Source organism: Anastrepha ludens, chromosome 3 (assembly GCF_028408465.1).
Source record: "Anastrepha ludens isolate Willacy chromosome 3, idAnaLude1.1, whole genome shotgun sequence".
NCBI lineage: Eukaryota > Metazoa > Arthropoda > Insecta > Diptera > Tephritidae > Anastrepha > Anastrepha ludens.
Window position 1 is genome coordinate 125,285,697 of NC_071499.1, and position 13,401 is coordinate 125,299,097.

General features: G+C 35.4%; 1 protein-coding gene across 2 annotated transcripts; it reads right to left on the reverse strand.

The window, feature by feature from the left end:
- Positions 1-3,458: 3,458 nt before the first annotated feature.
- Positions 3,459-11,967, reverse strand: LOC128859047 (zinc finger protein Xfin-like). 2 transcript variants are annotated; one of them, XM_054095724.1, is made up of 6 exons: positions 11,642-11,967; positions 10,761-11,562; positions 10,095-10,685; positions 9,467-10,036; positions 6,641-6,787; positions 3,459-6,570 (listed from the first exon to the last, which is right to left on the reverse strand). In XM_054095724.1, the coding sequence occupies exons 1-6, from the start codon at positions 11,795-11,797 to the stop codon at positions 6,194-6,196; spliced, it is 2,643 nt and encodes an 880-aa protein (XP_053951699.1). In that variant the 5' UTR covers positions 11,798-11,967; the 3' UTR covers positions 3,459-6,193. The 2 variants fall into 2 exon arrangements, with proteins under 2 accessions (XP_053951699.1, XP_053951697.1); XM_054095722.1 differs by having other exon boundaries at positions 10,089-10,685.
- Positions 11,968-13,401: the final 1,434 nt, after the last annotated feature.

Genomic DNA, 13,401 nt, shown 5'->3' on the forward strand with positions numbered 1-13,401 from the left:
TTTAATTCTTTTAATTTTTTCTATTTTTATTTCTTATTTAATTTTTACCTTTTTCTGTTTATATAATATTTATGCTCTTTTTATAATTTATCCTAGTTTTTTTTAATTTAGTTAATTTCATTTTACGTTTTTTTATTAAGTTTTCAATTTTTTTCTGTTTCGTAAACTATTTATTTTGTTTTATTTCATTTATGTTTTTTCATTTTCATTTTTATTCATTTTTTAGTTTTTACTTTTTTATGTTCTTTAAATTTGTGCCTTCAACCATTCATTTTTTGTTCTATGTTTTTTTCTTTATTTTATTTTATTTTGTTATTTTTGTTTGTTTCACTTTACGTTGCTTTTTTGAATTTAATTTTTTTCTGGCTCGTAAATTACTATATTTTATTTTTTCATTTCCCTTTTTCTTGTCGTATTCTTTTTTTGATTTTTACTCTTTTAATTTTTAATAATTTATTCTATTTTATTTAATTCCATTTTTTTATGTTTTTCAATTTTTTGTTTGTAACTTTTATATTTCATTTCATTTTACTTATATTTTTCTACTTTTAAGCCTTTTTTAATTTTTACCTTTTTCTGTTTTTTTTAACCATTCATATTTTATTCTATTTTTTTTTCTCTATTTAATTTTATTTTGTTATTCTTTCTATTATACTTCATTTACTTTTTCTATTTCTTTAAAAGTAGTAAATATTTGAAATAATTTCATTGTTAAAAAAAATACTTTAATAACGTATTACTAACTACTAACCACAGATGTATGTGCATGTCTGTATGTATGCAGTACCAATTTACTAATTTTCTTCCTAGCATTTCCAATTATATATTCACATATTTTAAGTTGTTTGTTTACTCATAGACCCTCTGCCGATTACCTTGCCACTGACCACACCCCTAACAACTCATGAATGGATACTAGTCACCTTGCACATTGTCTCTTGGCACGCTATATATTTGTGATTTTTTGTTGTTGCTGTTGTTATGCACACAATATCTTCTGTCACTATGTAGTTGCTTAACTCCCGGCGAAATTTTTGTTGACTTTTTTCATTTTCCCTACAGCGGCATATGTTACTCGGCTGGCGCTTGCCCGCACTTTGGACCCCAGCTGAATTATTGTTAAATTACACTGTGGAACAAATTCAGGTTAGCAAAAATTAGGTCCATTCTGAGAGTGGCGGGTGAAAATAGAGGCGAAATTAGAAGACCCGTATCGCGCCGTTTTTTTATGTTAGTTCGAATTTTTTTTTAATCGGCCTTCGAAGTTCGAAATCGGAGCAAAATTGTTTATATGGTTTTTTGGCTATAACTCGTCGACTAATTGATATTTTTTCAATCTGTAAAAGCCAAATTATTGCTAGAGACCTGTGCAACAATTACAATTTTTGAAAAAATTGATTTCGAAAATTTTTGTGGTACTTATGAAACAATATACTGAAAATCGGCATTTGACTGCAAACTTCGAAGGCCGATTAAAAAAAAATTCGAACTAACATAAAAAAACGGCGTGATACGGGTCTTCTAATTTCGCCTCTATTTTCACCCGCCACTCTCAGAGTGGACCTAATTTTTGCTAACCTGAATTTGTTCCACAGTGTTATTCTAGGCAGTCGCCGCCTACTGAGCGCAGTGATGCCGTCGCTTCTCTGCTCAAACTTTTTTATGGTTTAATAATTAGTTTCGCGTTGTTGATGAAATGTAGATCCGTTTGAATGATGATTAAAAAGTACTACGTCAATAAGCAGTTGCTGTTCTTTATTTTAGCATTAAAAACATTATTTTTATACATACATACACTACATTAGGGTGGGCGCATTTCTATGAGACAAAGTATTTTTTATAAATGTATACGAAAAAAAGTGAAACATTCCAAAATCTACAACTCACAAATTAATAAATAAAATTGTTGAATTTCCCGAAGAAATCAAGAATTTATCATTAAAAGAAAGAGGGTTTGCAAAAGTCGCTTTAAGCTAAATGAATATTCAGCAAAGCACTCCAATAGGGCCGCTCAAATATGTTTGGACATTTTTTTCACGCTATTACAACAACAAACACAAAACTTTTTTTAATAGCTCGTTATATAAAATTAATTTCACGCAACCAGAACTAATTTCAGGAATTGCACGCCCTTGAATTGCCCTTCCACGGTACCCTTAAAGACCTTATCGTGATTTAATAACCAATCGTTTAGTTACAGTTTTTTATGTACTGTGGAAAAATTTAAAGTGAGTGTGAAACTGACCAAACCGTCTAACCGATCCGGTGCAATTGACAAATTGTCAAATCAAAAGCGGATTGCGTGGCTTAAGTGCGAAAAATGTCGTTCATGTCGAAGGATTATTTGACCATTTTGTTATTTGATATATTTTGACAAAATATAGTCCACAGAGTAATAATAATTAGTATATGAATTAGTGCCAACAAACATGAATTTGCCCCACAGGGACCACAGAAATCATAAATTGCATCAGCAATTGTGTATGCAAGTTACATAACAAGCGATGGTTCAGTCTAGAACGCAAGCCCGAACAGAAAGCTGTCGAACTTTCTTCTAAAACTTGGTAGAAAAGACGTTCGGTTGATGGTCGGTATTACTACGGGACACAACCCATGTGGTCAGCATATGACCAACATAGGAATCATTGAGGATCCGGTTTGCCTGTTTTGCTTAGAGGAGCAGGGCAGAGCTGAGCATTTTCTCTGTAAGGGCCTGCCTTTGAGAATGAGTAATATTCGATCTCTCAAAGTGGAGGATATTTTCAGATTTGCCAAAAAATATGTAAGTTGTCACAGGATTAGCTATCTCGTCTCTGTCTATGTCTCTATTTTATCCTATCTCTTTCTTTCTGTTACTTCTCTCCTCTCCTCCTTGATTATCAACCCTTTTACTTTCGAGAGCTTCGAATACAATGTCTGAGTGTTTGAGAGGGTGTTACTTAAATTTCAAATAGCAATTTCAGCTCCAAAAACATGTTTTACTATCCGCTTTAGTTTCTTGCCAGGCTTTTCACAATATTTCGAATTCGGCTCAAGAACTTCTGGGTATTTTTGCTGTCAGTAACATTCTTTATATTATCCGGTTGTGCAGAAAGAACGGGCCAACCCTAATGCACTTAAATACATATATGTACATATATACACACGTTCAAATATATAAATATAATATTGCAAGTTTGTTTAGGTCGAAAAAAAGTTCCGCATTCATAGTGGAGTTCAACCCGTTTCGATGTAGTTCCCACATTCTGTGTTTATCTATCCTCTGCATTCATTTTGGTATGCCTTTATTAAGGAATTTGTCTTCGTATAAAATATCGTATTACAATTTACTTTACTTTCAGTGCGAATACTCGCATTTTTCCTTTGCATTTATCAATTTGCTATAAATTTAAGGAATATATTTTTGTGTTAAATGTGAATGCATTTGTGTTTGTATGTATGTTAATTAGGCATAAATATAGAATTGTACGCAAGTATTTTATTTACGTAGGAATTATTGAAATAATTTTATTATAATTACACAGTTCACTTTCTAAGCTACAGATAATTCCAGTTTACTTGTATATTTACGTAGAACATTTTTTTCGGCTTATGTTGTTGATAAATTAATATTTGTTATTAAATTTTTTCTTATATTTATGCAACTTTTCCGCCCTGGAATCAAATTGGAATTAACCGAGAAAGCGCGATATTACAAGTTACAATTACAAAATTCATAGAAAAATAGAAGACGATTTTACATTATTTTTTAATTATATGATTTCTAGAACATTTTTAAACTAAAGTGTAATTGTTTTACAGTATTCTTAGAGCACATTTTTTATTTGCTTAATTTTGCTTATTTCTACTAGCTTTTTCTAAAAAAAATTGTAACCAAACAGCGCCGAATTTTTGGATGGTTCGGCCATATTACTTTTAGGCTTTTGTATTATCCAAAATGCCAGCAACTACAAAAATAAGTAATTTGTGATAAATTGTAGCTAAGAGTGCAGCCCATTTTTGGAGCTAAATTTTTAAAAATTCATATTTTGAAGGGAACTAATGTGCGAATAAACAGTAAATAGTAAAAAAAAAAAATTAAAAAATAGATAGAGATGCATACTAGTAAGATTTGTATAAGCATAGCAACAAAATCGGTTTTAAAGAGAACTTTTGCTCTTGTCAACTGTGTTCGCTCAACTGCCTTCAAACTAACAGCTACATATATATGTATGTATGAGGCGCACTAAAAAAATATAGACTTAACTTAATTTGACATACACACATACATTTTTGTATTTTTATAAAACTATATTATTATTCATTTATAGAAACATAAGTAGTCCGAAAATGCATTACAGTGAACTGTAATTATGGCAACAATTGGAAAATGAAATTTTTTGTACAATAGAAATTTGATATGCGTTGCAAAAGTTCGATTTTTCGAAGTACTTGCGAAGAGTTTTTCCAACTTGGATTATTTTTTTAATTGCTTTTTAATGGATTTTCGAAAAATGCGCAAAATTTCGAACATACAAATATTATAAGTTCGAATTTTCGAAGTAGTTTCGAAGATTTTTTTCCAGTGTGATTATTTTTTTAATTTGTTTTTTATTTGATTTTAGAAAATAAGCGAAAAAACGAACATTGAAAAATTATAAGTTCGAATTTTCGAAGTAGTTGCGAAGAGTTTTTTCAGCTTGATTATTTTTTTAATTTGTTTTTTATTTGGTTTTAGAAAAATGTGCGAAATTTCGAACACGCTGGAATTTTAAGTTCGAATTTTCGAAGTGCTTTAAAAGAATTGTTCGAATTTTTGAAGTAGTTTCAAAGAGTTGTTTCCAGTTTGATTATTTTTCAAATTTGTTATTTATTTGAATTTACAAAAATTTGCGAAATTTCGAGCGTGCTGAAATTTTAAGTTAGAATTTTAAAAGTTGGTTCCAGTTTGATTATTTATTGAATTTGTTTTTTATTTGATTTTCGAAAAATGTTCGAAATTTCGAACATAAATTTTGAACTGCGTAAAGCACGTAATTCGCAATTTGTAACTGTTAAAATTAATATTTTCAATTTTCCTCATTTTATATGAATTTAACTTCGGCACGGGATACACTTTTGCAGACCTGATATAATCAAAGTAGCCAACATTAAGTGCATATGCGCGAATGGTGCACGCTCGAACTTAGTTTTCGCATACATATGTACATTAAAACTGGGAGCGAAATATTTAATAATTTATGAAAAATATTTATTCTTCTTGCAACTCTAACATACTTAAGGATTTCCCTTGATTGGAAAGAAAATTAGCGAATGTTGAAAAACCTTAAATCTATATGTTTACAGCAAATTTAGTGGCTTTTTTGCTAGTTTCTGCATTTCTTCCAATAAATATTTATACACCATCGCAAGGTAAAGTAGGCGCACGAAATGCCAGTTTCAACATAGAAACACTTGTGATTTATATGTACGTTCCCATTGTTAACGTGCCGCACGACACAACTTAAAGCATGACTAAAAATTTGGAATCTGTTATTTTCAAGTTTTACTAAAAATTCGCTATATATTCTTCACATTCCTCTACATATATTCGTTTTTATGCAACAAATAAATCATTTGCTTAGTTTTTGAAATAATTTTTTGCAACCCACAACTAGTTTTTTTTTCATTTTCAAACATTCATTTTTTTCACATCTTTAAGCTTCGAGAGCGAAAAATCAGTTCTCTTAGTTGGCACCAAATGTGATGTGATGATTAATGAGCAGCCTATTTAAAGCGGACGTTGAGAAAAAAAGTTACGCACAATTGTCCCTCTTTCTGCCACTTGTCGTTTATCAAATTTTTGTTTCAACACTTTTTTCGGAAATAGTAAACAGTTTTATTTCCTCAACGCGCTTGTTTCTAGTTTCAGTTCCAACACTAAAAATAATAAATTTTTATTTTATTTAAATCTATAGTTCAATCCAATTCAATAAGAATTTTAAAATTCAATGCTTGTTTTTGTGGCGGTAAAAAATAGTTTGTAAAAAAAATATATTTTAGAAATCTAAAAATTGCCATTGCGATTTTCACTTTAAGGTCACATTTTTCACGCAAATTCGCTAGAAATACAATTTTGAAAAAAATATGCAGCACATGGAATTAATAGAACAGCAGTATGAACATAAAAATGTTATGCTAGTCAAAAAATTAAACTATGTACGTCACCAGTCTATCATGTGACTATGATTTCATGATCCGGATCGAGCAAAGCGTTCATCAGGAAATTCTGATCCATTTCATCGGCCGTTGGAATGAGTGGTTTAAAGGTGTTAGACGTTTGCTCTTGCAACACCAAATTACCAACACTGGGCGTGTGCTGCTGCACCAGCTCCACGCGCACCTTCTCGCCACCATTTATGGCGCTATCTTCGAATGAGACCATTATGTCATTGTTATTCATTTGGGCATCAGCGTCGAGTATGCTCGCCACCGCCAAAGAATCTTCCGTTTGTGAATCTAGCGCGTTAGTTTGACTTGTGCTGTTGTTGTTATTGTTATTGTTCGGTTCTTCCGTTGCTACTTCTGCGGCATGCACAGTATGTAGATGAGCTGAAAGCAGATGTACAGTGGGAAAGAGGGCATGAATAAACTCAGATAAATACAGATATAGATGACTCACTTGTCAGACGATTGCGTGTGAAGAGACAGTCGCAAAACTCACAAGCGATCAGTTTATGCTTGACAAATGCATGATCGTGAGCTTCTTTCGTGCTTGATGATTTGAAACCGCAATTGAGTACGGGACAGGAAAGGTTGTTTTCTGGTGCTGTATGGGGATGGGGAGAATACAAAATGTTTTCATTAATTCATTTTGTTTATACGACACTTTCGGATACATGTATTACGTTCCAAGCCTTTGAAACAAATTTGTTTATGGCAACAACAAAAAACCCGCTTGAAATTTACATATTAAAAATAAATTGAATAAATTATATTACATATTAAAAAAATTAATAATAAATATAAATTTCGAAGTTTCGAATAATATAGGAAGTTCGAATTTTCGAAGTAGGGAATTTCATTTTGCCATATATCGAGAAAAAAATTCCAAGTACTGCTCTTCGGAAAAACCAAGTTGTGGTATATTAACACACTTTTATTAGGTCGGGTTGTATGCATGTATGTATGTATGCATGTAACGGAATCTTTGAGCTTAATTTTCACTGGCTTCTAAAAATCTGATCGACTTGGAATTTTGCACACCTATCAAGGACCGATGACAATGCAATAATTTGATAAAAGTTTTCCATTATCCTCATTAGGATTGCCAGGATTAATATTTTCTTTTTTTACCTGTGGGCAAAAAGTAAGGTGAATTTGGTTGTAAAATGAAAAATCTTTATTTATTCTTGTAAATCAATTTCATCCCCTTCAAAATAATCCCCTCTCGATGAAATACACTTATGCCAACGATTTTTCCAATCCCCGAAACATGCCAAATAGTCCATTTCCGGTATAGCCATCAGCACCTTCTTCGATTCAGCTTTTATCTCCTCAATCGACTCGAAACTCATTCCCCGGAGTGGTCTCTTGAGTTTTGGGAATAGCCAGAAGTCACACGGAGCCAAATCAGGCGAATACGGTGGTTGCGAAACGATATGCGTGGAATTTTTGGCGAAATGGTCACGAAGAACGAGTGCGAGACGGTGCATTATCGTGATGCAAAAACCAAGAGTTGTTGGCCCATAATTCTGGTCGTTTTAGATGAATTGCTTCACGTAAACGACGCATAACGCTCAAATAATATTCCTTATTAACAGTTTGGCCAGGTGGAAGGAATTCATAGTGCACCACACCACGAAAATCCAAAAAACTGGCCAATGGAGTGGGGTAGCCGTTTCTCAGGCCACGAAATAAGTTCTTCATCCCGATTACTTCCATATCACGGCCGATAACTGCATTGCTTTAGACTCACAGTCGATAAGAAAGGAATTAAATATAACACGAATATATCGAATCATTAATTCACTGACTGCAATGATGACAATAATTTTCATTCATAATAAAAAATAGTTTAAAAAAAAAAAACTAAAAACCACGTTTTTTTGCTAATCGAACTAAAAAGTAGAAAATAAAAAATAGTTTAAAAAAACTAAAAAACACGCTTTTATTGCCAATCGAACTAAAAACTATAAAATAAATTTTAATGACAAAGAGACCTATAATGAAGTAATAGCAAATCGAACGATCAGTCATAGTCAACTACCTCAAAACAGAATTATAACAAAAATTAAGATACAAATAGAATAATTCAATTATAGGTCTCTTTGTCATTAAAATTTATTTTATAGTTTTTAGTTCGATTGGCAATAAAAGCGTGTTTTTTAGTTTTTTAAACTATTTTTTATTTTAAATTACAACCAAAACTATTGATAAACAAAATATAATACTTGTTGTTGTTGTTATAACAACACAAACATTCGTCATATTGATAAACAAAATATACTACTTTCAGTTTGTATAATAATTATATATAATAAAATACCACTTGCTGTTGTTGTTGTTATTTGAACAGCACAAACATTCCCCATATAAAGGGTTTTCCAATAACAGGTGTTATTTGGAATGGCACTGCGCTATCGAGAGATGATTAAAGATTTTTTATGGCCGGAATTGGAAGGTATTGATCTGGACAACGTTTATTTTAAACAAGTCGGTGTTACGTGCCACACAAGCAACGAAACCATTGATCTTTTACGGGAAAAGTTTGCGGACCGTGTTATCACTCGAAGAGGTGATCACAATTGGCCCCCGAGATCTTGTGATTTAACACCTTTTGACTTTTTTCTTTGGGGCCACGTGAAAGAGAAGGTCTACGCCAACAGCCCAGGGTCGATTCAAGACCGCAAAGATGGAATTCGTGAGGCTATCAAGGGCATAGGGCAGCCACTTTGCAATTCGATTATGGAAAATTTCATGAAAAGGATATTGAACTGTAAGCGCGGTCGCGGTGGTCATTTACCTGCTGCTATTTTCCACTATTAACGGCATACCTTCCTCTTTATAATGAAATAAACATCCGATTTACATTAAAAACTAGCATTTTTCTTTGAATATCAAAATAACACCTCTTATTGGAAAACCCTCTAAGTACGGGAAATGCCACTGGTGTGACAGTCCTAGGACGGATATAAATCTGAGTCGGTCCATCAACGCGGAACCGACTATTGTGCCAAAGAAAAATATACTACCAATTTAACCCTCCGTAGGGCATCCGGGCCTGGCCAGACTGACTTTATCGACTTCGAACGTCAATTTAAAATATTTCTATTGCAGCTAACCACTTGACCTTCCAGGTAGCTTCCTAAAATTTAATTTTCTACCGATTTATGGATCCTCGAACAGGACGAACGAACGGCCAGACCCGGTTGCCCTACCGAAGGTTTTGAAAAATGTATCCAACGGAGGGGCAATTAACTTAGATATGAGACTAATTTTCGCTCACCCTCAGCGTGCACTTTCTGATGCTGTTGCAGTTCGCGCATATAGCAGAAACGTTTCTCACACATATCACACTTTAGGTAGCGTGGTTTGGCGTGCATCTGCATAATGTGCCGCTTCAGTTCGTTGGCATTCTCAAAGCGTGTAGAACATGCACTGCAGCTGTACGAGGTCGTCTCATGCGTACTCGTATGCCTTTCGAGAGCCGCACGCGTTGTAAAGCGTTTATTACAATGCGCACAAGCATGCAGTCTTGGCCGGCGCAATTGACGTGTTCGATCTTGGTTTGACACGGCTTCACGCATAATTTCAATGCAACGTCCATTTTCGTCACGCGGCCGTTGTACGTGCATGCGCAGCTTATGCAGTGAAGTGAACGCACAACCGCAATTAGTGCAAGTAGTGGCGGCACCAAGATGATTACCGTCTATCTTATCCGGATGGAAGTGTTGTGTATGCCGACTGAGGAAGGCCATGCTAACAAAGCCTTTGTGACAGTATTCGCAACGTACTGGCAAAGCGCCATTGTGTGTCTGATACTTATGACGACGTAGCTCGTAATCGTTTGAAAATACTGTAAATAGAATGAGTTATGAATTTTTTTTTGAATTTGTATTCCATCTTACAAAAACCTTCTTGGCATTGATCACAGTGTATTGTGAAGCTGTCCCGTGGCCGATGCATACGCTCATGTGCCTCTAGATTGGCGCGTCGTATAAAAACGCGTCCGCATACACGGCATTTTAGCTGGTTTTTGGTGGTATGACGGCGCTGATGTGTGCGGAGGCGACTCAGTGGCACGTGGTAGAAGCATTGGTCACATATGTCACAACGCCAATCGCCTACATATTGACAGCTCAACTCATGTAACTCCTTTGGACTGCGCAATATCCTTTTGCAATATTCGCATTGGTCTGCCTTCGATGCAGTCGGATGCATAAGGCGAACGTGATAGTCGCGTTGCCTGGCGGAACAATATTTCTGTGGGCAGTACGGACAAGTGTAGGGCAAATTTGGATCATGCACGTCAAAGAAATGCTGCGATAACGCGTCGGAACTGTCAAATACTAAATGATCGATAGAACCGGAATTCGGGCAATAACAGTATTGACAGGTAAATGAATTGCGCGAGACACGTGTTGGTGATACTGCATCCGCATCAGGTTCGAAGTCTTCCATTTCATTATATTCGTCCTGATCAGAGCATGAAATACAGTCCATATCTGGGGTTGAAATTAGGAGTAATGCTTAGTGCAAAATTTACATGTACATTATTGTTATTTATTTATGTTACTCACCCTCATCTACCATGCCTTCGAACGAGGAAAAACTTTGTTGAGTTTCTTCCCTGCTGAAATGCTGTTCTTCCTTCACCTCTTCATACATTTCTTGTTGCAAATTATTTGATCTCGAATGTTTCGGTATTATGCTGCCTTGCAACATATCTTCTAAATCAATATCCGCCTTCTCACCCTTCGCTGTTCCAACACTTTTTGCGTGTGCGTTTGTCATCATAGTTGCTGTTTTATTTGTTCCTGCCGCTACTGTTGTAATAGGGGTATGCTGCGCATAGTAAATATTTTGCGTTGTTGAAGCCGCTGGCAATTGCAACACATTCGTCTCCTCCGTCTTGGTGTCCATGGTAGCATGTGTCGTGATCGAGTTGGCGCTGGTATCCAGCAAAGTGCCATTTTGCATTGTGGTCAACTCTTGCGTGAGTATGGAGAGGGTTTCTGCTACACTGGCGGGCAGTTGCAGACCGTCCAAACTGGCTATGACATCGGCGCTGGTTGTCGGTGGTTGTAGGCCATCCAAGGTTGCCATCAGATCAGCGCTTGAGACTGGTGCAGCGATTTTTAACCCGTTCAATAGCTCATTGTCATTCGACAACCCAGCGGTGCCGTTCGCCACTTGCGACATCGGCCCCGTCTGTTTGCTGCCTTTAGCAGTTGGACCATTTTCAGCCAAACTAACGCCCACAAATGATTCCAACAATTTTTGTTCTGCTAATAAGCATTGCTGACGGAATGTCTGTATGTTGCAGAATTGTGCAAAGCAATTGGCACAAATACGTTGCGGCAAACTGTCGTCGGCCGATATCTACGCAGTATAAAAAATATTTTTTATTATTACAGCATATTGTGAAATCAAAATGAGCTGAATATCAATCAAAACTCACATGTAATTGCCATGCCACCGATTGCTTATGCACAAAATCTAATTGATCCTCAAGTCCTGTTAGCGGCTCAAAGAGATGGATAAATTCTACATCAGCGCCGGTCACATAGAAATTTGCACAAAGGCGGCACGCTTCTACGTGGGCAACCTGATCCATATCCTACTTTATGCATACAAATCTTTGCGATTAGTCCCAACGTATGCGTAATTTGACACTTTAAACAAATTAAATTTTTTCACACCAACAAAACTTAGAGCATGCAATCACAGATGTACATTAACGCGTCTAAAAGTTTTCCAATTCACTGTATGATGATATCGAAAGTCAGCTGTTTTTTGTTGTACGACGTCCACGTGAAGTACGTTCAGTGTGGTAAACGACAACAAGCAATTGGTGTACAAGGCGCGAACAGCGCGAACAATAGGTGTGTTCGATAACAAAACTAGTCATTAGCTGCAGAATCGTAAAATTGGTTTACCTGATTTGTAATTTCATATAAGAAAAAGGTATTTAGTCAACATATTAATTTTCATAAAATTCTTGGTATTAGTCGCTAATTGCCTTCAAGGCTGTGATGAGTAGGAGTAACTACAAAGAGGTCCTGCAGGATGACCTTGTACGAATACGTACAACGATTCGAGAAAACTTAATATAGGCGAAAGAAAAATTTTGAGAAATAGGCAGTGGTACGCCCTATTATAGGTAATTGCGGCTGTATTGTGGTGGGCGTTTTCCCATTTATGACATTTTCTAAAACAATCTTAGAGTGTCGGTATAAAATCTGGATTGAGTTGGTGGTTTTCTTGTAAATTTTTAATTTGCACAGCAATAAAAATAATTTCAGATTTTTAACAGACATGTCTGCATACCAATTTATAAATATATTGTTTGGGGCAAAAGAAATACATTATTTTCTCGGTAGATGGCTGTAGTGATCAATATTTCGTAAAGTGTCGATCAAACAATTTAAAGTGTATGCTCGTTGTCAAGGTGACATATCACACTAAAAAAGTTTTTTGCTGTGGACCGCATTTCTGTTTAAGCCTTGGCCAAACGGAATGGAATCGACCCACTTCTTCAACGAATGGCGACTGGGGCTGATAAATGGGTTACATACGCAATATTGTACGAAAACGATTGTGGTTAAAGCGCGATGAAGCAGCTCGAATGGTACCCAAACCAGGACTAACGGCTAAGAAGGTTCTGCTGTGTATTTGATAGGGCTTTAAAGGATTCATTTATTATGAGTTGCTTCCATATGGCCAAACAGTAAATTCAGATTTCTACTGTCAACAACAGGACGGTTTGAGGCTAGCGATTGACCAGAATTGGCCAACAGAAGAGGTGGTGTGTTCCATCAGGACAACGCAAGGCCACAAACGTCTATAGAGACTCGCCAAAAAACCGCGGGAGCTTGATTGGGAAGTTTTAATGCATCCACCATATAGTCCAGACCTGGCATGAAGCAGAACTTGCTGAGTTATAAGAAATTGGTGTTAATAGAAGATTGTGACAATCGATTACAATAATTTTACGCCAATATGAAGCTACCTTTAAAATGGCAGCAAATTAGTGCCGATTTACAAACGGAGACATTGGAAATTATCTTTTCATCTTTCATTCCCAGTCACACGAGCAATTTGTTTTCGGCAACATTTTGAAGTTGACTATTTTAGCATTTTGTTGTTGTTGTTTTAACAGTAATAGAATCCGCGTCAGTGTAGGGTATATTAGGCCCAGGAAACATGCTGTTTCGACAG